This window comes from Oncorhynchus mykiss, chromosome 15 (genome assembly GCF_013265735.2).
Source record: "Oncorhynchus mykiss isolate Arlee chromosome 15, USDA_OmykA_1.1, whole genome shotgun sequence".
NCBI lineage: Eukaryota > Metazoa > Chordata > Actinopteri > Salmoniformes > Salmonidae > Oncorhynchus > Oncorhynchus mykiss.
The window spans coordinates 18,939,406-18,964,348 of NC_048579.1; the positions used below are offsets into that span (position 1 = coordinate 18,939,406).

A 24,943-nucleotide genomic window follows, 5' to 3' on the forward strand; every position below is an offset into this window, starting at 1 on the left:
TGTCGTACACGTCGATCCAGAGCATCCCACACATGCTCAATGGGTGACATGGCTGGTGAGTATGCAGATCATGGAAGAACTGGGACATTTTCAGCTTCCAATTGTGTATAGATCCTTGCGACATGGGGCCCGTGCATTATCATGCTGAAACATGAGGTGATGGCGGCTGATGAATGGCAGGACAATGGACATCAGGATCTTGTCAAGGTACCTCTGTGCATTCAAATTGCCACCGATAAAATGCAATGGTGTTCGTTGTCGATTGCTTATGCCTGCCCATAGCATAAACCCACCACCACGGGGCACTTTGTTCACAACATTGACATCAGCAAATCGCTCGCCCACACGACGCCATGCATCTGCCCAATACAACTGAAGCCGGGATAAATCTGGGAAGCGCACATTTCTCCAGTCTGCTAGTGGCCATCAAAGGTGAGAAATTGACCACTGAAGTCGGTTACGACGCCAAACTGCAGTCGAGTCAAGACCCTGGTGAGGACGGGGTGCACGCAGATGAGCTTCCCTGAGACGGTTTCTGACAGTATATGCAGCAATTCTTCGGTTGTGCAAACCCACAGTTTCATTAGTGACGGTCCGGTTGGCTGGTCTCAGATGATCCCGCAGGTGAAGAAGTCGAATGTGGAGGTCCTGGGCTGGCGTGGTTACATGTGGTCTGCGGTTGAGAGGCCGTTTGGACATACTGCCAAATTCTCAAAAACAATATTTAGGGTAGAGAAATTAACATTAAATTATCTGGCAACAGCTCTGGTGAACATTCCTGCAGTCAGCATGCCAATTGCACGCTCCCTCAAAACTTGAGACATCTGTGGCATTGTTTTGTGTGACAACACTCAGAGTGGTATTTTATTGTCCCCAGCACAAGATGCACCTGTTTAATGATCATGCTGTTTAATCATCTTCTTGATATACCACACCTGTCAGGTGGATGGATTATCTTGGCAAAGGAGAAATGCTCAGTAACAGGGATGCTAACAAATTTGTGCAGAAAATGCTAGAGAAATGAGCTTTTTATGCATATAGAACATTTCTGGGATCTTTTATTTCAGCTCATGAAACATGGGACCAACACTTTACATCTTGCTTTATATATAATACATACAATGGAAAACAATACACTACAATTAATAACTTCCAATATCATGATCACTTGGAGTGTCCGTACCTTTTCCACGGCGAAGGTCCTGATGACGTACTCTGACAGCAGCTGGGTCTCGATGAGGGTCACCTTCATGTCCCTGTAGATCTCAGTGTCGTCAGGCCAGTACTTACAGCACTTCACCTGAGGGGACAGAGGGGACACAGGGTGTAATGGGATGACCTGACCGCAGTTTAGTTGCTTGAAATATATTTCCTGTTCGTTCAAGGTGAAAACCTGACAGACATTTTTGCCTAGTTTGGAACTTAATGTTCTTACTTCTGTGTGGTGAGTTTGGGAGCTTTGGGACGAGAATGTGTGCATGTTACTGAAGGTAGTCTATTGTGCAAGGTGTTGTTGGACAACAGTTAATTTGTGAGTCAACTCAAAAAGTTTTTTCCCATTAAAGTTCTGTAAATATTATTCTGCTCTCAGTGAATTGTGATGAAAAAGCATTGTTGCCACGAGGAGTAATGTTGACATTACAGGTTCACCTCAATCACAGAACACACAGACAGACCACTCCTTTAACATCACAACCACTACAGTCCAGTTTGACCACTATCACACACTTTATGATCACTTTAAACTGGGCATCAACCATCCAACAGTGTGACGTATGACTCTCAATGGACAAGACGAAAGGTCTGAGAAGGTCATGTCAGCTTGTGAAATTGTTGTGTCTGAAATGGCACCCTATTCCCTGTATAGTGCACTACTTTGGCACACTATTTCCTGTATATAGCACTACTTTGGCACACTATTTCCTGTATATAGCACTACTTTGGCACACTATTTCCTGTATATAGCACTACTTTGGCACACTATTTCCTGTATATAGCACTACTTTGGCACACTATTTCCTGTATATAGCACTACTTTGGCACACTATTCCCTGTATAGCGCACTACTTTGGCACACTATTTCCTGTATATAGTACTACTTTGGCACACTATTTCCTGTATATAGCACTACTTTGACACACTATTTCCTGTATATAGCACTACTTTGGCACACTATTCCCTGTATAGCGCACTACTTTGGCACACTATTTTCTGTATATAGCACTACTTTGGCACACTATTTCCTGTATATAGCACTACTTTGGCACCCTAGAGTGCCATTTGAGACGCAGCCAGTGAGTGACATCTTGGTGCTGTCCCATATAGCGACAGGCAGGTGGCCCTCCTCTTTGTTAGAGCAGATGCTCAATGTCCCAGCTCTAATTACCCATACTGCACCACTGGGCTCTTTCCTCATTAAGAGGTTGTGAAACCTGGGGTCACCAGAAGTCGCAGGTTCTATGATGATACCACTTCACTTATCTGGCCCCTCCCCCACAGTAAGAGGTGTAAAAGCATATAGGCCTATTTCAGTGGAAATTACTTCCCTAATTTGGCAATTGAACAATCAATGAAATTCAACAAAAGTTTGAGTCTCTTCTTCACAGTCTCTGTTTTAGTTTTTTCAGTCTTGGATTTTCTGACGGTATCCTCTCCCTCCCGCTCTCTCTCTGCTCCCTCCCTCCGTCCTCTTCTCTGTCACTCACACCAGCCTTATCTTCCCTCCGGGTCATCCTTATCTTCCTCTCCATTTCTCCATCTGTCTGTCCTCTTTTCCCTCCCTACCGTCCTCCTCTTCCTCCACCCTTCCTCTCCCCTCCCCTGCTGTCTCCTTTGTGATAGTGTAATTAGGGAGGGGGGGGGGGGATCTAATTGGTGATATAATTGTGTTTTAATGGCCAAGTACATTATTCTCCCGCAGCTCCGCCTTAGTCACGCTAGCTGTCAGCACTGGAAGCAATTATAGTTGCTTCTCTGGAGAGGACCGGAAAACATTGTTTAACTGCGATAGGAATCTCTGTTTTCTTAAATGATATTCCTATCTGTCTTCTGTGACAGTGTTGATCATGGAGAGACCAATATAGAATAATAATATGAGTGTTTCCAAGAGGTAGGGTTTCCCTGGTGGCTTCCTTGGTATAAAAAAGACACAGCTATACCTTATCAAAGTATTTAGTATTCAATTGGTCATAATGAGAAAATCGTCAATTAGTAGCAGCGGTCTGACTGTAACAGAAATAACTGGAAATGATTTGATATTGAGATAAAAACAGTTGCATTGGAATTGGACCTTTCAGCAAGAATATAAAGAGATGTTAGAGAGACCCTACTTCCATTCACACACACATTAGTGAGTTACTCTTGCATGTACTCTTGCATCAGTATGATGGAAGTACCATTGTGACAAACCATTTCGTGATTTGATTTGATTATCTGTCGAGCATTTTTTATTTGTATTGAACCTTTATTTAACTAGGCCAGTCAATTAAGAACAAATAATAATTTACAATGACGGCCTACCTCGGCCAAACCCTATCCCGGAAGACGCTGGGCCAATTGTGAGCCGCCCTATGGGACTCCCAATCACAGCCGGTTGTGGTAAAGCCTGGAATCGAACTGTAGTGACGCCTCTAGCAGTGACACGATCATAAACTGTATGGAGCTCAAGTCAAGACGCTCCAGATCCTCCAGCCTCTCAGATCCCCCTGATACTTCAGCTAGCTTATCCCTGAAGAGCATCCTATAAATGAAGTCTTGGCAGAAATATCCTATTAATCCCAACCGTGTCTGACAGCTACGATGAAGATGATCAGCCAGCGATATGCTTTGGGTGGCTGCCTGCGCCACTCACTAACACATTATCTGGGGTAGTGTTATTCTCCACGTCTAGTTGTGCCTTGTGCTTCCTCCACCTGCGGTCCAGAAGGGATGTAGAAACAGGAGAGAAGCTAGATCGAAAACAAACAAAACTGCTTGGCATGATCGCGAAAAGCGACAGAAGCCTGGGAGAAGGGATTTCCCAAAGTTCATCAGTGGTGAAGCGGCCTAGCAGACAATGGCTGTGGAGTGAGTGGTTTTTATTATTATGGTGGAAAAGAATGCCGCTGTGCCTTCCTGCCTGCCGACCCTGGCCTGCCTGCAGCCCACTGAAAGGGCCTGGAGAGTGGAGACTCAACAGGGGGCAAGATGGGACAGCCAGGGCTGAGTGGTTAAAACAATAGCACCAGGTGGTGGGAGGATTCACCCGCTTGGCTAGCGCTTTGTGGCCGTGCATCACTCGGTTCTCTTTTGTTGATTTGATATGGTGCCAGCGGGAGTTGGGGCCCTTCCTTAAATGAGCCACTGACAGGTTAGGCATGCCCTCTCTGTTGTTGTGTGTATGAGTGTGTGCGTGAGAGTGTGTATGATTGTGTGTGTGTGTGCGCATGCGTGCGTGCGTGCGTATTGTTATGGGTTTGACCGTTTCAGAGAGCTTTTTCGACTAACCAGTCAGATCACTCTCTGATCACGCCTCTCAAGGCTTTAACCAATGGTTGATTGGCTTGAACAAGGTCTGTACCCACACGGGACATTACACCCCAGTAGATTGACATTGTCTAGCGTTGCTTTCCAGAAAACACTCAAATGTTGGGCCCCTGGTTTCTGTATGCCAGGCCTGGAAAATGTCCACCTTTTAGTTTACTTTATTTATTGGTTGAATCAATAAAATGTACCAGAACTGAGTTTGTCTTTAGTGTGTGTAATGTGTGACTGTGTGTGTGTTTGTTTGTGTGTGTCTGTGGTCTCGTGGTACTCACCCTGCCCACCTCCACCAGGTTGGTCACCATGACGATGGTTGCAGTGTTCTCATGCCACACCATCCTCCAGAAATCATAGACTGTCTCTTGCATGGGCCCTGAGGAGAGACAGAGGGACAGAGAGAGAGAGAGCGAGCGAGAGATAGAGGGAAAGGAGAGAAAGGGTGTGAGTGTGTGTATGTTATTTATCATGTTATGAATGACACCAACATGTGATTTTCCAATATAAAAGTATGTGTATTGTCCAAATATTGTCAGGATTGTCAGATCCTCTACTTATACCAAATTCTTCTCATACTAATTCAATGCTCATCACATCCTTGTTAGCGTTTTTTCACATTTGTCGATTACTTGCTTGTTTTCTGAGCAATGAAAAGTGCACAGGTTCAGCTGGGTAACATCTTGTTTTTCCCAGTTGAACTTTATCAACACAGGACACTGGGGCTGTGTGCCTGTACATTCTGATCACTGTTGACAGGGCAATCAGCTAATGCCTGGATCTAAGTCAACACACACGCGGTGAATGACAAGAAGCTTAACGCCAGGAAGGGGGACAGAAATCTGTGCACACACTCTCAATTAACTCCTACACACTTTAATGTGGGCCGTGTTTAAGATTGCACCGAGCAATAAAGGATCCCTGGAAGGAATTAAGAATTACTAATTTAATTAATTCAAATTAGCATTGTTTTTTAATCAACTGGCAAATGCAAAAAAAAACACTTTGGACGAGCTAATTAGCTCATGCAAATCCGTGTGTGTGTGTCCTCCAGAGCTGTGGCGTGTGTACCGCCAGCCACAGCAAATTGCTTCCAACAGCTAAAACATACACATGCGCGAGCACACACACACACGTGCGCATACACACACGAAGCTCCCTGCAGATGTTCCATATTCATGCTCACACAAACAGCCGCATTACCAAACACTGGTGTCGCATTTTAAAATGCTTGAGAATTCGCCGGATGACAATTCCAGGTGCCTTTACCTCTAGTGCGAGCGAGCCGGTTTTCACATGCTCTCCTGGTATTCATAACCATCTCTCCAAGGAACAAGAGCCTATACACTCCCTGTTCTCCCCTGGCCCCCTTCACTCCTCCTAACAGCAACCCTCACCATTCTAGACGGATTATTTTCTTTCTAAATTAAAGGCAGATTCAGTTCAATCAAAACAGTGTGTGTCCTACAGTTACTCATCCACCCAGGGATAGGAAGGTTTTTTTCTCTGGAGGAAGTGATGGTGTTATGTAGATTATATGAAAAAAGGACTGCACTCGGGATGAATGGAAGTTTGATCTCCCAACTATTTCCTTCTAAGAGCTCTATACAAGTACCTCCCCCCTTCCCTTCCACACCTCCTTTCCCCTCCTTATGAACACACTTCGTGAACCTGTGAGACGTTTGCCAACTAAACCAGTCATCTGTGTTGACACAGTGTTAACAGTGGGTATGTACAACTGCGTAGAGAAAGAAAGTCTCGGCGGAGGAGAGGCGTGAAGCGCGGCTGGTGTCGTCGTCTGGGAGAAGAAAATGTGACACGATGCATCATCGTTGAGCAGCTGCGGTAAATGGCCTAGTGCGGTAGAGGGTAAAGCCAAGTCATGCAACTCCAATTAGTTGTGGAGAAGAGATTCTCCCATGGTGCACTGGGGAAATAGGACAAGGAAGTAGGAGAAAAAAGCGAAACAAAATCTTCACAGACGGCTGGAGTGGACAGGCTGTCAGAGGAGAGGCTCTGTCGTCGCAATGCTTTTCACCCTGGCACCCCGCCAGCCACAGATACAGACACACAAATTGCTGGGATTCTTCAGGAGGGAAGGAGACTAGGATAATTCTTTGCACTTTTTTTCCCCTAGAAAGAGAAACATGCCAGCCAGCCAGCGATTGTGTGAGGACCGAGTTAATAAAGAAAGGTTGTATGTATTTTTATAAATTATATTGTATTAAAAAGGCTATACAGACCTTTAGCTTCTGGGGGTGCTCTTGAGAGAAAAGGGGTGAATGGACAAAATGCACCTCCCCACACCCATGAGTAAAAACATACACTGAGTGTACAAAACATTAGGAACACCTTCTTAATATTGAGTTGCACCCCCTTTTGCCCTCAAAAAATGCTCAATTTGTAAGGGCAGGGACTCTGTGTCGAAAGTGTCAATGTGTCGAAAGCGTTCCACAGGGATAGTGGCCCATGTTGACTCCAGTGCTTCTCACAGTTGTGTTAAGTTGGCTGGATGTCCTTTGGGTGGTGGACCATTCATGATAGACACGGGAAACTGTTGAGCGTGAAAAACCCAGCAGCATTGCAGTTCTCGACACATTCCAACCGGTGTGCCTGACACCTACCACCTTACCACGTTCAAAGACACGTCAATGTTTTGTCTTGCACATTCACATTCTCAATGGCACTCCTACACAATCCATGTCTTAATTGTTTCAAGGCTTAAAAATACTTCTTTAACATCTCCTCTGCTTCATCTAGACTGATTGAAGTGGATATAACAAGTGACATAAATAAGGGATCATATATTTCACCTGGTCAGTCTATGTCATGGAACGAGCCGGTGTTCTTAATGTTTTGTACACTCAGTGTATATTGTTTGGGATCCCATGCTGAATGTCCGTGACTGACAAGCGCCCGATTGGCCTGAAGCACATCTGCCTTTGATCTGTGCAAGATCTCTGCTTATTACGATTTTCCTCTCTCTCCACCCAACAAAAAAAATTCTCTTTGAAAGCTGCCCTCTAATTGCAAACGCCGGCATAACATTGAAAAAAACTAAACATGGAGAGTCCGCTGCAAACTCTGTCTGAGGCTGGTGTGCTCTATTATTTTCTCTCCTATTCAACGTATAGTATGACTGTGTATAGTAAATATTGTATAGTCTCATCATAAAATAGGATGGAGGTCAACCCTCTCCTAGTCTCATTCACCACCCGGCACTCTCTCTGTTGGAAGCAATTCACCTGGGGGTTAAGACACACTACCGGGGACTAGGTATGTGTGTCCACTTGACTGTTAGCGCAGCCTGCGTTTCACTCAGTGTCATTCGTCACAGAACAGGTGTAGTTCTTCTGAGGAGACAGAGAACGGCAAGGCGGACGGCCTGGGAGGCCAGCACTCCAATAAACAGGTCATTATGCAACTTCCAGACCCACAGGACACCAGACTGTCTACTAGGTCATTATGCAGCTCCTAGACCAACAGACTGTTTACTGGGTCGTTATGCAGCTCCCAGACCCACTAGACTGTCTACTAGGTCATTATGCAGCTCCCAGACCCAGTAGACCACCAGACTGTCTACTAGGTCATTATGCAGCTCCCAGACCCATTAGACCACCAGACTGTCTACTAGGTCATTATGCAGCTCCCAGACCCAGTAGACCACCAGACTGTCTACTAGGTCATTATGCAGCTCCCAGACCCAGTAGACCACCAGACTGTCTACTAGGTCATTATGCAGCTCCCAGACCCAGTAGATCACCAGACTGTCTACTAGGTCATTATGCAGCTCCCAGGCCCACTAGATGACCAGACTGTCTACTAGGTCATTATGCAGCTCCCAGGCCCACTAGATGACCAGACTGTCTACTAGGTCATTATGCAGCTCCCAGACCCAGTAGATCACCAGACTGTCTACTAGGTCATTATGCAGCTCCCAGGCCCACTAGATGACCAGACTGTCTACTAGGTCATTATGCAGCTCCCAGACCCACCGGACTGTCTACTAGGTCATTATGCAGCTCCCAGACCCAGTAGACCACCAGACTGTCTACTAGGTCATTATGCAGCTTCCAGACCCACTAGATGACCAGACTGTCTACTTGGTCTGACTGTGCTAGATTGGCTGTCTCTACTCGGAGGGAGCGTGGAATGGAGTTACCTTCGCGCGGCTGGCCGAGAAAACATTGCCTCCAAGAATTCAACAACAATTAACGATCAATCAGAGCTCACCTCCAGCGGGATTGTGGGAAAAGCGTATGCCTGCCAGATTAATGCAGTAATACAACACACACGCTTAGAAATTCATGTGCATGTACACACACCACGCCAGTACACATGAACTTATCCATTTATTTATTACTGCAATCCTCACCCCTCCCCTTTTGCTCACACAACTGATTAATTGTTCTAAGACGCTACTTCAGCACAACAAGGCTTGGACAGGCTGAAGGGAATAAAGGAGGGGGGAGAGGTTGGTTAGAGAGGGAGAGAGAGGGGAGTCCCACAGCTTTTTACAGATCTCTTGTATATCTGTGTTGACAGCTCTGGTGAGGCTGTCATACTGAACAGCAGACTAAAGACTTGCAGATCCAAAAACAATACTGAGATATTCAGACAAGATCAAGTTTGTCGTGTGTTTCTGTTCTTACCTTGGGTAGCAATGTAGTGATTTGGCCTGTGGTAGCCCTGAAATCCGAAAGAGAAACAAATTACAATTTTCAGCACACAGATGTCAGTATTGAATAAACTGAAGAATACAGTACAATGGGCATATTTGTTTACTTGAGTCGAGAAGCGAAACATGCTGCGGTGAAAACACATTTCAAAACATATTTTTTGTCTTAAATTACTAATTAATTCAAACCAAGTAGAAAGAAAATGTTTATTTGGATTCCATTTGAAAATACGTGCAAAAAGCTCGTCTTCTAAGATAATGACAACAACATGACAGCAACCACTCTAACATCCCGTCAGCAGCATTTCTCTTTCTCAAAGAATTCCTGCGGTCGGTTCACTTAAAGTGCACTGACAGCATATTTTCGATGGATAATACAGTCTGTGAACACGCACACGGCTGAGTTATTCTTCTGCCGTGTGGCTCTTATCTTCGGAATAGGCTCAATCTCAGAGGGATTACTCTAATCCCCTCAAATTTCATTTGGCGAGCATCTTGTATCCTAGCGAGGCCTACTGTACACGGTGGGAAGCTAAATGTTGGAATAAAGAGCCGTTCTCACCCACCACAAAGTCTGACCTATTGTCTTCATCTGGTCCAGCTCTTATCCACGCCATTTTCTCTTTACCTCAACTATAATTAACATGGAATAGAATTGGACTGAATCAAACAGGGACACCTCATCCCTCTTCTCTGATATGCTGGGCTCTCCGTCTCTCTGGGCTCTGATAGGCTGGGCTCCCTGAGACTTGTTTATCCTCTTGCTCTACATACTATCGAGGAGTTCCCACCGTGGGAGCACACGTGGCGATGAATATCAACTATGGCTATAGAGTTAGTTAGCGAGAGGCTATTAGGAGAAGGGTTCATTGGCTGGTCACGTATTCTATGTGATCATCATGTTGGAAGAAAGGTTTAGACTTCTGTTCTGACCTTCTGAAATTCCACTTAATTGGGACCTGTTAGGTCTGTGCCTGGGAGACGAGCAGCACTCACACAGATGCTGCCGAGTTCACTGACTGAATGCACTACACACACAGCCAACTGCTATGGTCGTTGTCATGCCAATGACCAAAGGAGTTGGTGAGACAGCACTACAGAAACAGGCTAGAGAAACACTGGGAGGGAACAGAAACCCAGACAGACAGTCTGCAGGGAGAGGAGAGGGCAGGTGCAGCGGAGGGAGGTAGTGTACAGATGTCTTCATGTCCGTGTCACCACGAGTCCTCTGGGGTCAAGCTTTAATTAGCTACATAGGTGACCTTGCAGAGCAGTAAGACGCGGAATGCTAATTCAACACATACGACTGGACACACGAGTGTGCTGCCAAACACGCGCGCACACACACAAACACAGTCAAATTGTATTCATGGAATGTTTTAATGAGTACTGTAAGGTTGATGCTTATGATTCTCTGTGAGAGGAACATTGCATTATCATAGGAGGCTTCTTGCAACAAGATAACAATTCCTCGTTTTGAAACGCAAAACGTCTACAAAGTCAATGGGCAAATTCTCACCTCTCATATAATATCCTTCAGAATCACCTTGTTGCTATCAAGAACAATGCGAACAGTGAAACAAAGCCAGATGAAACCATATCCACTTAGACTGCTGTCTAACGCGTACCAACTCCGGTCTTGACAACGAGAGCGGACGCTTACAGAATTATCTCTTTTTCAATCTGTGAGCACCTGAACACAATGTCTCTGACAAGAAGACGCCATGTGGGCGTGTGGAAATTATTTACAGGCCCTTTCATTTCGAGAGATAGCAACTTGTTCCACCTACGCTGCAAATTTACCCTAATTTACACTGGCCTTTGAAGACGAGAGAGCTAAGTGTGCTAATGTGGCTAATGACATGTGAAAGCAAAGCTTGGCGTGGAGGTAGAGGGGGAGATGAGGTGTGAGGCGAGGAGGAGACAAGGGAGGTAAGTATACGCAGGGGGAGGTTGGTTGGCATTGGTGGCACCATGCCAGCTGGTTGATGGGAGAGGAAAATAACATTGACTGTCAACAGCAATAGCCAGGGGGGTAAACAAGGAGTGGGCTTCTAGTGTTAAACGGTCACCCGGGAAACAAACTAATGGCTCTACAGTATGTACTGGCTGTGGACAGACTGTATCCAGAACATAGAGATGGACAGTGTTCTAGTTCTAATTCCATAGTCCGGACTGGATATACAGGACACATGGTGGTCAAAGGCAGCTCTGTTTACGCCACAGCATAGATGGACATTTGGCTCACATTTGTGATGAATGTGTGTGTGTGCGTGCATGTGAGAGACAGTCGTGGAAATCTCCAGAGTGTGTCACTGACCATCTCTTCTTTCTTCTCTCGTTATCTCTGCTGTGTCTCTCAGGTTCAACAAAAAAGATGACTCTATTTTGTTTTACTTCTACATGAATCTATGTTGCACAATCAGCTTCCACACAACAGCCTCTTGCATGGCCACCGGATGGTTCACAATCACAGTTGGTACAGAAGCTTATCGTTTTTTGGACACAATGACAGATTCATTGAAGTATCACAAAGGCTTTTTCTCAATTTCACACACCCGGCGTGATAGCGGCAGGGGGACCGCTGACCTGTGGCACAAGCAGGGCTTGTGGTGTGTGTGTGTGTGTGTTTACCGGGACCCTGCTGTTTGTCAGTCCATGACCCAAAGTGTGGGCTCTGTTTACATCTGAGGCTCAAAACAAATCTTTAAAAACTTTCTGACGGGCCATCTGGATCAATGCCCCATCTCTCTCGCTCTCAAAAATATAAAACGCAACATGCAACAATTTCAAAGATTTTACCGAGTTACAGGTCATATAAGGAAATCTGTCAAATTAAATAATCTCTAATGTCTGGACTTCACATGACTAGGAATACAGATATGCATCTGTTGGTTACAGATACCTTAAAAAAGATAGGGTGTGGATCAGAAAACCAGTCAGTATAAGGTGTGACCACCATTTGCTTCATGCAGCGCGACACAACTCCTTCACATAGAGTTGATCAGGCTGTTGATTGTGACCTGTGGAATGTTGTCCCACTCTTCTTCAATGGCTGTGCAAAGTTGCTGGATATTGTCAGGAACTGGAACACGCTGTCTTACATGTTGATCCAGAGCATCCCAAACATGCTCAATGGGTGACATGTCTGTTGAGTATGCAGGCCATGGAAAAACTGGGACATTCTCACCCTCCAGGAATTGTGTACAGATCCATGCAACATCCTGAAACATGAGGTGATGGTGGCAGATGAATGGCACGACAATGCAATTGTGCTTGCTGTGTGTAGCTTATGCCTGCCCATGCCATAACCCCACCGCCACCATGGGGCACTCTGTTCACAACATTGACATCAGCAAACCGCTCGCCCACAAAACATCACACACGGTCTGTCATCTGCCCGGTACAGTTGAACCAGCATTCATCCGTGAAGAACGCACTTCTCCAGTGTGCCAGTGGCCATCAAAGGTGAGCTTTTGCCCACTGAAGTCGGTTACGACGTCGAACTGCAGTCAAGTCAAGACCTGGTGAGGAAAACGAGCACGCAGATGAGCTTACCTGAGACAGTTTGTGCAGAAATTATATGGCTGTGCAAACCCACAGTTTCATCAGCTGTCCATGTGGCTAGTCTAAAATAATTCCGCAGGTGAAGAAGCCGGATATGGAGGTCCTGGGCTGGAATGGTTACACGTGGACCAGGATGTCTTGCTATCAGGCAGACTAAATAACTTTTTTGCCCGCTTTGAGGACAATACAGTGCCACTGACACGGCCCGCAACCAAAACATGCGGACTCTCCTTCACTGCAGCCGAGGTGAGTAAAACATTTAAACGTGTTAACCCTCGCAAGGCTGCAGGCCCAGACGGCATCCCCAGCCGCGCCCTCAGAGCATGCGCAGATCAGCTGGCTGGTGTGTTTACGGACATATTCAATCAATCCCTATACCAGTCTGCTGTTCCCACATGCTTTAAGAGGGCCACCATTGTTCCTGTTCCCAAGAAAGCTAAGGTAGCTGAGTTAAATGACTACCGCCCCGTAGCGCTCACTTCCGTCATCATGAAGTGGTTTGAGAGACTAGTCAAGGACCATATCACCTCCACCCTACCTGACACCCTAGACCCACTCCAATTTGCTTACCGCCCAAATAGGTCCACAGACGATGCAATCTCAACCACACTGCACACTGCCCTAACCCATCTGGACAAGAGGAATACCTATGTGAGAATGCTGTTCATCGACTACAGCTCAGCATTTAACACCATAGTACTCTCCAAACTCGTCATCAAGCTCGAGACCCTGGGTCTCGACCCCGTCCTGTGCAAATGGGTACTGGATTTCTTGACAGGCCGCCCCCAGGTGATGAGGGTAGGTAACAACATCTCCACCCCACTGATCCTCAACACTGGGGCCCCACAAGGGTGAGTTCTGAGCCCTCTCCTGTACTCCCTGTTCACCCACGACTGCGTGGCCATGCACGCCTCCAACTCAATCATCACGTTTGCGGACGACACTACAGTGGTAGGCTTGATTACCAACAACGAGACGGCCTACAGGGAGGAGGTGAGGGCCCTCGGAGTGTGGTGTCAGGAAAATAACCTCACACTCAACATCAACAAAACAAAGGAGATGATTGTGGACTTCAGGAAACAGCAGAGGGAGCACCCCCCTATCCACATCGACGGGACAGTAGTGGAGAGGGTAGTAAGTTTTAAGTTCCTCGGCATACACATCACAGACAAACTGAATTGGTCTACCCACACAGACAGCGTGGTGAAGAAGGCGCAGCAGCGTCTCTTCAACCTCATGAGGCTGAAGAAATTCGGCTTGTCACCAAAAGCACTCACAAACTTCTACAGATGCACAATCGAGAGCATCCTGTCGGGCTGTATTACCGCCTGATACAGCAACTGCTCCGCCCACAACCGTAAGGCTCTCCAGAGGGTAGTGAGGTCTGCACAACGCATCACTGGGAGCAAACTACCTGCCCTCCAGGACACCTACACCACCTGATGTCACAGGAAGGCCATAAAGATCATCAAGGACAACAACCACCCGAGCCACTGCCTGTTCACCCCGCTATCATCCAGAAGGCGAGGTCAGTACAGGTGAATCAAAGCAGGGGCCGAGAGACTGAAAAACAGCTTCTATCTCAAGGCCATCAGACTGTTAAACAGCCACCACTAACATTGAGTGGCTGCTGCCAACATACTGACTCAACTCCAGCCACTTTAATAATGGAAATGTATGTAAAAATATATATCACTAGCCACTTTAAACAATGCTACTTAATATAATGTTTACATACCCTACAATACTCATCTCATATGTATATGTATATACTGTACTCTATATAATCTACTGCATATTTATGTAATACATGTATCACTAGCCACTTTAAACTATGCCACTTTGTTTACATACCTTACATAACTCATCTCATATGTATATACTGTACTGTATACCATCTACTCCATATTGCCTATGCCGTTCTGTACCATCACTCATTCATATATCTTTGTGTACATATTCTTTATCCCTTTACACTTGTGTGTATAAGGTAGTAGTTTTATAATTGTTAGGTTAGATTACTCGTTGGTTATTACTACATTGTCGGAACTAGAAGCACAAGCATTTCGCTACACTCACATTAACATCTGCTAACCATGTGTATGTGACAAATAAATTTGATTTGATTTATTATTAGTATTGGATAGACAAAAAACTGAAGTTTCTAAAACTGTTTGAATGATGTCTGTGAATATAATAGAACTCATATGGCAGGCGAAAACCTGAGAAAGATCCAACCAGGAAGTGGGAAATCTGAGGTTTGTAGTTTTTCAACTCAGCCCCCATTGGGTGATGTTAGTTATTTTTCACTTCCCAAGGCTTCCACTAGATGTCAACAGTATTTAGAACCTGTTTTGAGGATTCTACTCTAAAGGAGGGGCTCATAAGGGCTCTTTGAGTGAGTGGTATGGCAGAGTGCCACAGCCTCGGTCTGGCGCGCTCACGTGAAAGGTAGCTTCGTTCCACTTAATTTGTACAGACAATTGAATTGTCCGGTTGGAACATTAATTCAGTTTTATGTTAAAAACATCCTAAAGATTGATTCCATATTTAGGTTGGCATGTTTCTACGGGCTGTAACAGAACTTTTTGAACTTTTTGTCCGAAGTTCGGCGCGACCTGAATGCGCTTTTGGATTTGTTTACCAAACACCATAACAAAAGAAGATATTTGGACATAACTGATGGACATTATCGAACATATCAAAACATTTATGGTGGAACTGGGATTCCTGGGAGTGCATTCTGATGAAGATCATCAAAGGTAAGTGAATATTTAAAATGCTATTTCTGAGCAATGTTGACTACCCAATATGGCAGGTATCTTTTTGGCTGCTTTGTTGTCTAAAGGCTGTACTCAGATTATTGCATGGTTTGCTTTCTCCGTAAAGTTTTTGAAATCTGACACAGCGGTTGCATTAAGGAGATGTTTATCTAAAGTTCCATGTATAATAGTTGTATCTTGATCAATGTTTATTATGAGTATTTCTGTAAATTGATGTGGCAATATCACCGCATGTTTTAGAACTACTGAACGTAACACGCCAATGTAAACTCAGATTTTTTTATATAAATATGAACTTTATCAAACAAAACATACATGTATTGTGTAACAAATTCCTATGAGTGTCATCTGATGAAGATCAAAGGTTAGTGATGAATTTTATCTCTATTTCTGCTTTTTGTGACTTCTCTGTTTGGCTGGAAAAAATGGCTGTGTTTTTCTGTGGCTTGGTGGTGACCTAACAATTGTTTGTAGTGCTCTCGCTGTAAATCATTTTTGAAATCAGACACTGTGGCTGGATTAATGAGAATTGTAGCTTTAAAATGGTGTGAAATATTTGTATGCTTGAGGAATTTTAATTATGAGGTTTTGTTGTTTTGAATTTGGCGCCCTGCACTTTCACTGGCTGTTGCGGGGAGTCCTAGACAGGTTCAAAAACAAAATGATAGTCCCACTAAGCACTAACCAGATGGGATGGCATATAGCTGCAGAAAGCTGTGGTAGCCATGCTGGTTAAGTGTGCTTTGAATTCTGAATAAATCACAGAAAGTGTCACCAGTAAAGCACTATCACACCACCTCCATGCTTCACGGTGGGAAACACACATGCGGAGATCATCCTTTCACCTGCTCTGCGTCTCACAAAGACACAGCAGTTGGAACCATAAAGCTCAAATTTGGACTCATCAGACCAAAGGACAGATTTCCAGTGGTCTAATGTCCATTGCTCGTGTTTCTTTGCCCAAGCAAGTCTCTTCTTACTATTGGTGTCCTTTAGTAATGGTTGCTTTGCAACAATTCAACCATGAATGTGTGATTCACACAGTCTCCTCTGAACAGTTGATGTTGAGATGTGTCTATTACTTGAACTCTGTGAAGCATTTATTTGCATTTATCTGCAATTTCTGAGGCTGGTAACTCTAATGAACTTATCCTCTGCTGTAGAGGTAACTCTGGGTCTTCCTTTCCTGTGGCGGTCCTCATAAGAGCCAGTTTCATCACAGCGCTTGATGGTTTTTGTGCACTTGAAGAAACTTTCAAAGTTCTGTTCTTGCCATAATACTGACTTGGTCTTTTACCAAATAGGGCTGTCTTCTGTATACCACCCCTACCTTGTCACAACACAACTGATTTGCTCAAACACATTAAAGCACACAATTTAACAAGGCACACCTTGAATTGAATTGCATTCCAGGTGAAGATGGTTGAGAGAATGCCATGAGTGTTCAATGACGTAATCAAGGCAAAGGGTGGCTACTTTGAAGAATCTTGTTTTGTTTCAAACTTTTTTGGTTACTACATGATTCCATATGTGTTATTTCATAGCTTTGATGTCTTCACTATTATTCTGCAATGAAGAAAACAGTAAAAATAAAGATAAATCCCGGAATGAGTAGGTGTGTCTAAACTTCTGAATGGTGTGCGGGAAGAGGAGGAGAGTGGGTAGGAGGATTGTGGGTTTAAGCAGGAGCCTGATCATCATCTCATTCCATCTGAGAGCTATGCGTGTGCACAGACACACGCTGGCTGACCTTTATGTCTAAGCCCAGGCTGGTGTTGTACTTACATCCACGTAATTTGCATTAATGTAATCGGAGCTCTGCTCTCCCTCGATAGCCTGCAGCCGGACGCGGGAGTGATCATCTGGATAAAGACAGGACAGAGAGAAAGAAAAACAAGAGAGAGGACGAGAAAACAAGGCCCCATTAGTAATATTGATGAGACAGAGAGGAAAACACTGGTCGGCTATCCCTGTGGAGGAGAGTGTCCACCGAGTTTAAGATCAACTCCTGCACATACTGCAAAACTACCTAGCCACTGTGCTGATGTCTAACATATGCCCTCTAGAACAAAGTATTTCCTGGGTTAATAAGTTGATTTAGTCCCTATTCATTTGGATAACAGTCAACAATTATTTGTAAGATAACTATGCTGTTCAGTTGTTCAGTTAGAGTTTTCAGTTATTGTTTCACCTTAGTTGTTGGGATTCAAAGTGATGGATCTGGGCACAGTAAGAGCCCGTATCACCAGTTAGGTGCAGAGAAGTTTGGGCAGTCAACTACTGTGATGTGTGACTCTACTTAATCAAATTCATCACATGACAGAGCTCGGTTGTGAAACAAGTGTCTCTCCATTAGTCATAACAATTCATTATGACTGATAGGAGAACAATCTTCTCTGATCTCCTTCTTTCTCTCCCATTGCACAGAGGAGATGCTAACGTACTCTGAATGATTTATTCACTAATTATTATAACCGACAGAAAACTGTCAGTCCCCCCTAATGTGCCCGCCAGCTCATTGGTTGTCGCGCCATGTGCAGCACTGCGATTGGTCAGTTGCTCATTTGCAGGGACAGGAAGTGTCAGGAATCTTATTGACATGGAAATAACTGGGGTGGTCACATCATTACTGATGGGGTTGTGTGTGTGTGTGTGTGTGTGTGTGTGTGTGTGTGTGTGTGTGTGTGTGTGTGTGTGTATCGGAGTAGGCCGATGGGGAAAAATAAATGTGTGAAATGGTTCTGTAGAGAAAGATGGAACCCTAGGCCATGTCAAGGCTCATTTTCATAATTGCCAAGTCAATTAGGACCACCTGTGTTGTATCCTCATGCACATTCAACGTGGTTTGGAATGAGGATCACAGCTTCAAGACACATTTTTCATATGATCCTATCTTTATGTTGCTTTACAATAACAGACAATATATCAATGACATTTTTCACAATAATGTTCACAAATCCATATCTAACCATTAGGGGATTGAATGACAACAACAAATACTGGTGACATATCATTTGTACCCACATGCAATGATGTTTCCGTATCGGTTCTTCATCCTGTTCTCGTCTTTCTTGGCAGAGTCCCATGGTGCAGACTGTCCTTCAAAGAAGCTCTGTGGAGAAAAAAAGAGAGAGAGAGAGATTGTAAATACAACCTATATTTATGTTTATTTATTTTCCTTTTCATACTTCAACTATTTGCACATTATTACAATATTACAATACTGTAAACAGACATATGACATTTGAAATGTCTATTTAAAAAAAAAACTTTTGTGAGTGTTTACTGTTCATTTCAATTTTTGTCCTTTTGTTTATTATCTATTTCACTTGCTTTGGCAATGTAAACATGTGTGTTCCCATGCCAATAAAGCCCCTTAAATTGAATTGGGAGAGAGAAAGAAAGAGAGGACATGAAAGGTCCAAAGGGTTAGGAGGTCAGCTCTTTAAATGACAACCCAGCGGCAGATCCTGTCGGGTCAAAAGAGGAGACACATTATTAAAAATAGAGATATATATCTATCCACATCATTATTAGACATGAAAGGAGGCAGCAAAATAGCCTTCTGGGAACCTTTTCAGAAAAGGTGCCCATTACGCTGGTGCTGTAAGCCAATCAGAATCGTCCTCACCGAGGTAGAACACCAGTCCAGCACAAACTGTACCAACATACTCCTCTAAAGGACTAGTTCCCCCAAAAAATAACATGAGATGAAATAGAATAAAAACAACCACATACAGACACAGGGCTGATAAAACCCTACTCTGCCCGAGCAGAGCACCTCATGAAAAATGTATCATATTAGTTTTTTGCCATTCTGATCTCGCACCGGGACATGCAATTAGGACTAATTATTAAAATAAACATCAGCACTGGAGTGGTGCTGGTGAGGCAGCTGCCTGCTGCCTCTTCCCCCGTAAGTTAATGTCTCCTCCAGCTCCCTCTTCCCCTGTAAGTTACTGTCTCCTCCAGCTCCCTCTTCCCTGTAAGTTAATGTCTCCTCCAGCTCCCTCTTCCCCTGTAAGTTAATGTCTCCTCCAGCTCCCTCTTCCCCTGTAAGTTAATGTCTCCTCCAGCTCCCTCTTCCCTGTAAGTTAATGTCTCCTCCAGCTCCCTCTTCCCCTGTAAGTTAATGTCTCCTCCAGCTGCCTGCTGCCTCTTCCCCCGTAAGTTAATGTCTCCTCCAGCTCCCTCTTCCCCCTGTAAGTTAACGTCTCCTCCAGCTGCCTGCTGCCTCTTCCCCCGTAAGTTAATGTCTCCTCCAGCTCCCTCTTCCCCCTGTAAGTTAATGTCTCCTCCAGCTCCCTCTTCCCCCTGTAAGTTAATGTCTCTTCCAGCTGCCAGCTGCCTCTTCCCCCTGTAAGTTAATGTCTCCTCCAGCTGCCTCTTCCCCCTGTAAGTTCATGTCTCCTCCAGCTCCCTCTTCCCCTGTAAGTGAATGTCTCCTCCAGCTCCCTCTTCCCCCGTAAGTTAATGTCTCCTCCAGCTCCCTCTTCCCCTGTAAGTTACTGTCTCCTCCAGCTCCCTCTTCCCCTGTAAGTTAATGTCTCCTCCAGCTCCCTCTTCCCCTGTAAGTTACTGTCTCCTCCAGCTCCCTCTTCCCCTGTAAGTTAATGTCTCCTCCAGCTCCCTCTTCACCTGTAAGTTAATGTCTCATCCAGCTCCCTCTTCCCCTGTAAGTTAATGTCTCCTCCAGCTCCTTCTTCCCCTGTAAGTTAATGTCTCCTCCAGCTCCCTCTTCCCCTGTAAGTTAATGTCTCCTCCAGCTCCCTCTTCCCTGTAAGTTAATGTCTCCTCCAGCTCCCTCTTCCCCTGTAAGTTAATGTCTCCTACAGCTCCCTCTTCCCCTGTAAGTTAATGTCTCCTCCAGCTGCCTGCTGCCTCTTCCCCCGTAAGTTAATGTCTCCTCCAGCTCCCTCTTCCCCCTGTAAGTTAACGTCTCCTGCAACTGCCTGCTGCCTCTTCCCCCGTAAGTTAATGTCTCCTCCAGCTCCCTCTTCCCCCTGTAAGTTAATGTCTCCTCCAGCTGTCTCTTCCCCCTGTAAGTTAATGTCTCCTCCAGCTCCCTCTTCCCCTGTAAGTTCATGTCTCCTCCAGCTCCCTCTTCCCCCTGTAAGTTAATGTCTCCTCCAGCTCCCTCTTCCCCCTGTAAGTTAATGTCTCTTCCAGCTGCCAGCTGCCTCTTCCCCCTGTAAGTTAATGTCTCCTCCAGCTGCCTCTTCCCCCTGTAAGTTCATGTCTCCTCCATCTGCCTCTTCCCTCTGTAAGTTAATGTCTCCTCCATCTGCCTCTTCCCCCTGTAAGTTAATGTCTCCTCTATCTGCCTCTTCCCCCTGTAAGTTAATGTCTCCTCCAGCTCCCTCTTCCCCCTGTAAGTTAATGCCTCCTCCACCTGCCTCTTCCCCCTGTAAGTTAATGTCTCCTCCAGCTGCCTCTTCCCCCTGTAAGTTAATGTCTCCTCCAGCTGCCTCTTCCCCCTGTAAGTTAATGTCTCCTCCAGCTCCCTCTTCCCCCTGTAAGTTAATGTCTCTTCCAGCTGCCAGCTGCCTCTTCCCCCTGTAAGTTAATGTCTCCTCCAGCTGCCTCTTCCCCCTGTAAGTTCATGTCTCCTCCATCTGCCTCTTCCCTCTGTAAGTTAATGTCTCCTCCATCTGCCTCTTCCCCCTGTAAGTTAATGTCTCCTCTATCTGCCTCTTCCCCCTGTAAGTTAATGTCTCCTCCAGCTCCCTCTTCCCCCTGTAAGTTAATGCCTCCTCCACCTGCCTCTTCCCCCTGTAAGTTAATGTCTCCTCCAGCTGCCTCTTCCCCCTGTAAGTTAATGTCTCCTCCAGCTGCCTCTTCCCCCTGTAAGTTAATGTCTCCTCCAGCTCCCTCTTCCCCCTGTAAGTTAATGTCTCTTCCAGCTGCCTGCTGCCTCTTCCCCCTGTAAGTTAATGCCTCCTCCAGCTGCCTCTTCCCCCTGTAAGTTAATGTTTCTTCCAGCTGCCTGCTGCCTCTTCCCCCTGTAAGTAAATGCCTCCTCCAGCTGCCTCTTCCACCTGTAAATTCATGGCTCCTCCAGCTGCCTCTTCCCCCTGTAAGTTAATGTTTCTTCCAGCTGCCTGGTGCCTCTTCCCCTGTAAGTTAATGTCTCCTCCAGCTCCCTCTTCCCCCTATAAGTTAATGTCTCCTCCAGCTGCCTGCTGCCTCTTCCCCTGTAAGTTAATGTCTCCTCCAGCTGCCTCTTCCTCCTGTAAGTTAATGTCTCCTCCAGCTGCCTGCTGCCTCTCCAACGAGTTTCAAGAATGTATAAATAGATCATAATGATGCATTGTCATTTAGCCGTATCCATCCAACGTTCCTTCCGATACCTCTCTCTCAGCCCCATCAGACAACTGATCTGATTAGCTCTGATTGCCTGCAGTGGAGCCTCTTTTGGCCAAGGAAGCCGCTTGCTCCCCCCATATCTCTCCCTCTCACGCTTGTTCCCCTCAATGATAAAATGACACAGAACTCGTTCAGAGGACAAGAAGCCTTGATCAGTGCTCCAAGTGGATAATGGCAAGCAGCCTGGTCCCCATGGCGAGGAGCCCCACTCTCACGGATGTCGTCGTCGTCCCCCTCCCTGCCCGCCCACACCACCGAGTGCCAGACGTAATGAGAGAAATGGCACTTCCACTCGATATCAAATAACAAAATTTACATTTGTGGTATTTTCTGTGACTGCCTAAGGTGGGAAAATATGCCATTTCTTAACAGTCATCAATGACAGAAATCAGTCTTTGGCAAGGCTTACATGGCTGTTTGAGTAAATGAGGAATGAGGGAGAAATCAGAGAGGAGGAATCAAGTTTGTATTTTCCTGAAGACGTCTTTGAACAAGGGAATCAGGTATACACGCTGTGACGTCACCTTGAAACGAGCTTAAAAGACTAGGATTATCACATGACCTTTTACCGGCCACATTGGGTATGGGGAGAAACTTGCCGTCGCAGGCCTTGTAAACCGCCACTACAAGTGACACTTTGAAGGGAAGGCCGTATTTGAATGCAGATTGCTTTTTCTCTCTTCGAATGTCTCAGAATTGGATGCAGTAAAGAGACATTAAACACAGTTTAACACATATTGACAACATTGAGGCACTTAGTCTTCCTCTGTTTTCTCTCCATTTCTCCTCTCTAGATTTTGAGTTTCAAAGTGGCGCTGTTTTGTTATTCATCGCTGCCATGTATCTTTCAAGACAGCTGTCTTTTCATGTGCAGGAAGTGACACAGAGCAGCCATGGCGAGCGAGGCAACCCGGGGAGGAGAGGAGTGATAGAATGACTGACGAGCACCTTTCTTTACGCTCAGCTTCCTCTCTCTCTCTCTCTCTCTCTCTCCCCCCGGGGAAGAGAGGAGTGATAGAATGACTGACGAGCACCTTTCTTTACGCTCATCTCTCTCCCTCTCGCTCTCTCTCCCTCCCGCTCTTTCTCAACTGTGTTATAATGAGATCCGTGGTCCAACACTGGCCCGCGGTGGGGGGAGGGGCGGGAGAAGAACGTTGCCGCAAACTACTTTAGACACACGTCAAACTTCAGGGGTGAGCGGTGTCAGAGGAAAAAAAAGAGCTTCAAGAATAAATCATTTCACATTGTCAAAATAGTTTGGGGAGAGTTAGAGAACACAAAAAAATGATTAAGTGACGTGAAATGCACCAATGCTGGCAGGTGTTCAACTATTCATATTTTTTCATGTTCAGGTGTAATATTGGATCTCTAGTTTAGAGAAATAATAGATTTTGCAACAATGTCTACTGTGTTTGTAAGACTTCTATGCTAATGTAGAGATCAAGGGAAAACCCAAAACTGGGTTTCAAGAAATGTTAAGAGTCTACAACATGCCTTTTCTGAGCCTGATAATCACCCAAACATTGGCTGCTAATGAAAAAAGGTCTAGTTAAATATAAAAGGTATAATATTGAATTATTAACATCCATAGCAGCCTTGCTGCAAGATGTGGGGGAATTACAAGTCAAATAGTTAGGAGGCAGCCCCAGGCTTCATCTAACCCCATTGGCAGTATCATACTAATTCTCCATTGGCCAGGTTTTCCCACCACCTGCCAGTAAGCCTTAACGTGATTGGTGGAAAACAAGTAATGAATTCAAAGCCCTGCATACTTTTCCGTCTCAAACTTTTTCAAAGCATCACACAGGTGATTTTCAATGAAGTAGACCAACTGAGATGAGATCTATGGTCCACTCTCACGGGCCCGAATCCAAACAAAAGTGCTCTCTTATCCCAAATCTTATCCTTAACAAGCGAGTGAACAAACAGTGTGGAAGCCATTGTTCCCGCGGCTCAAAGGAGCTTCTGAATGGCTGTTGATGTTCAGTCTCTCACTCAGGTGCGACACCAACCCCTTTTGATTCTAAAACCCCCTTGCGATTTCACCCTCAACGCTACTGACTACAGGGCCACAGAGACTCTGAAAACACTCCTCAGAGGCACCAAACGTGGTAGGGCCTTAGACAAAGCTTCAGCAGCAAAACAGATCCACTGTGTTTTTACCCCACACAACGCTTCTCAAGTGTTTACCAGTAGGCAGCAAAATCTGGCATAAATACAAAGGCACATTTCGGCAATTAACATAATGCTTGGAAGATGCTGCCCGTATGAAGCCAATCTGAGGAGAGAAACAGTGTGTTATGATGACATGAAAGGTAAACCGAGTTGGATGTTGAACAGTGTGTTACAGAGTAAGATGGTGTAGTGGTTAGGGAGGTGCATATGAGGGAGGAAAAGTAAGGGCCATTCATGAATAACGATCACAGCAAAATCTGCATATTAATGGCTGATTTAGGTACAAAGTAGGTTGATCTCAGGAACTCAATTGGTTTCAACTAAATATGATCTGCAAGTCTTAATATTTTGGTTTTTGAATGCAAGAGGGCAAGCTGGAGCAGTTACAGCCTTTCATGAGTAAACATTTCAAATGGCTTCTGACTGCATTATCATCAAAACAAATCAAATGTGTTTTTTGCCTTTGAAGAAGAGGCAGGCCTGAACTGGAGCAGGCCCATTTACTGTGTGTCTGGGATGAATGCGGAGTGTGTTTTGTCTACAAACACTTCCATTAGGATGGGACCTCTGGTACGTGCTGTTGTGTCGACGGAACGACACTCATTTTACTGTTCTTTGATTCTCACTGGCCACAGGGGATTCATTTGGAGCAGAAAAAAAAATTTGTTTTTCTAGTATTTTGTGATTTGTAGGCCTACTTAAATGCATGTTTTTGGACACAGACAATCAAATCAAATGTTATTTGTCACATGCGCCGAATGCAACAGGTGTGGACCTTACCGTGAAATGCTTACTTACAAGCCCTTAACCAACAATGCAGTTTTCAGAAAAACAAGAGTTAAGAAAAATATTTACT

At 45.1% G+C, this 24,943-nt stretch overlaps 1 protein-coding gene across 12 annotated transcripts in view; it reads right to left on the reverse strand.

Annotated features, from left to right (window-relative positions):
- The window catches only part of LOC110490935 (receptor-type tyrosine-protein phosphatase mu), a 302,121-nt gene that overhangs the window by 20,621 nt on the left and 256,557 nt on the right, over positions 1–24,943 (reverse strand). For all 12 annotated transcript variants that reach the window (XM_036943984.1, XM_036943983.1, XM_036943982.1 and 9 more), the window contains 5 exons: positions 18,568–18,655; positions 17,329–17,405; positions 9,168–9,204; positions 4,797–4,894; positions 1,184–1,300 (listed from right to left, as the gene is read on the reverse strand). In XM_036943984.1, the coding sequence (XP_036799879.1) occupies positions 1,184–1,300; positions 4,797–4,894; positions 9,168–9,204; positions 17,329–17,405; positions 18,568–18,655 (417 nt within the window). The remainder of the gene's footprint in view (positions 1–1,183; positions 1,301–4,796; positions 4,895–9,167; positions 9,205–17,328; positions 17,406–18,567; positions 18,656–24,943) is intronic.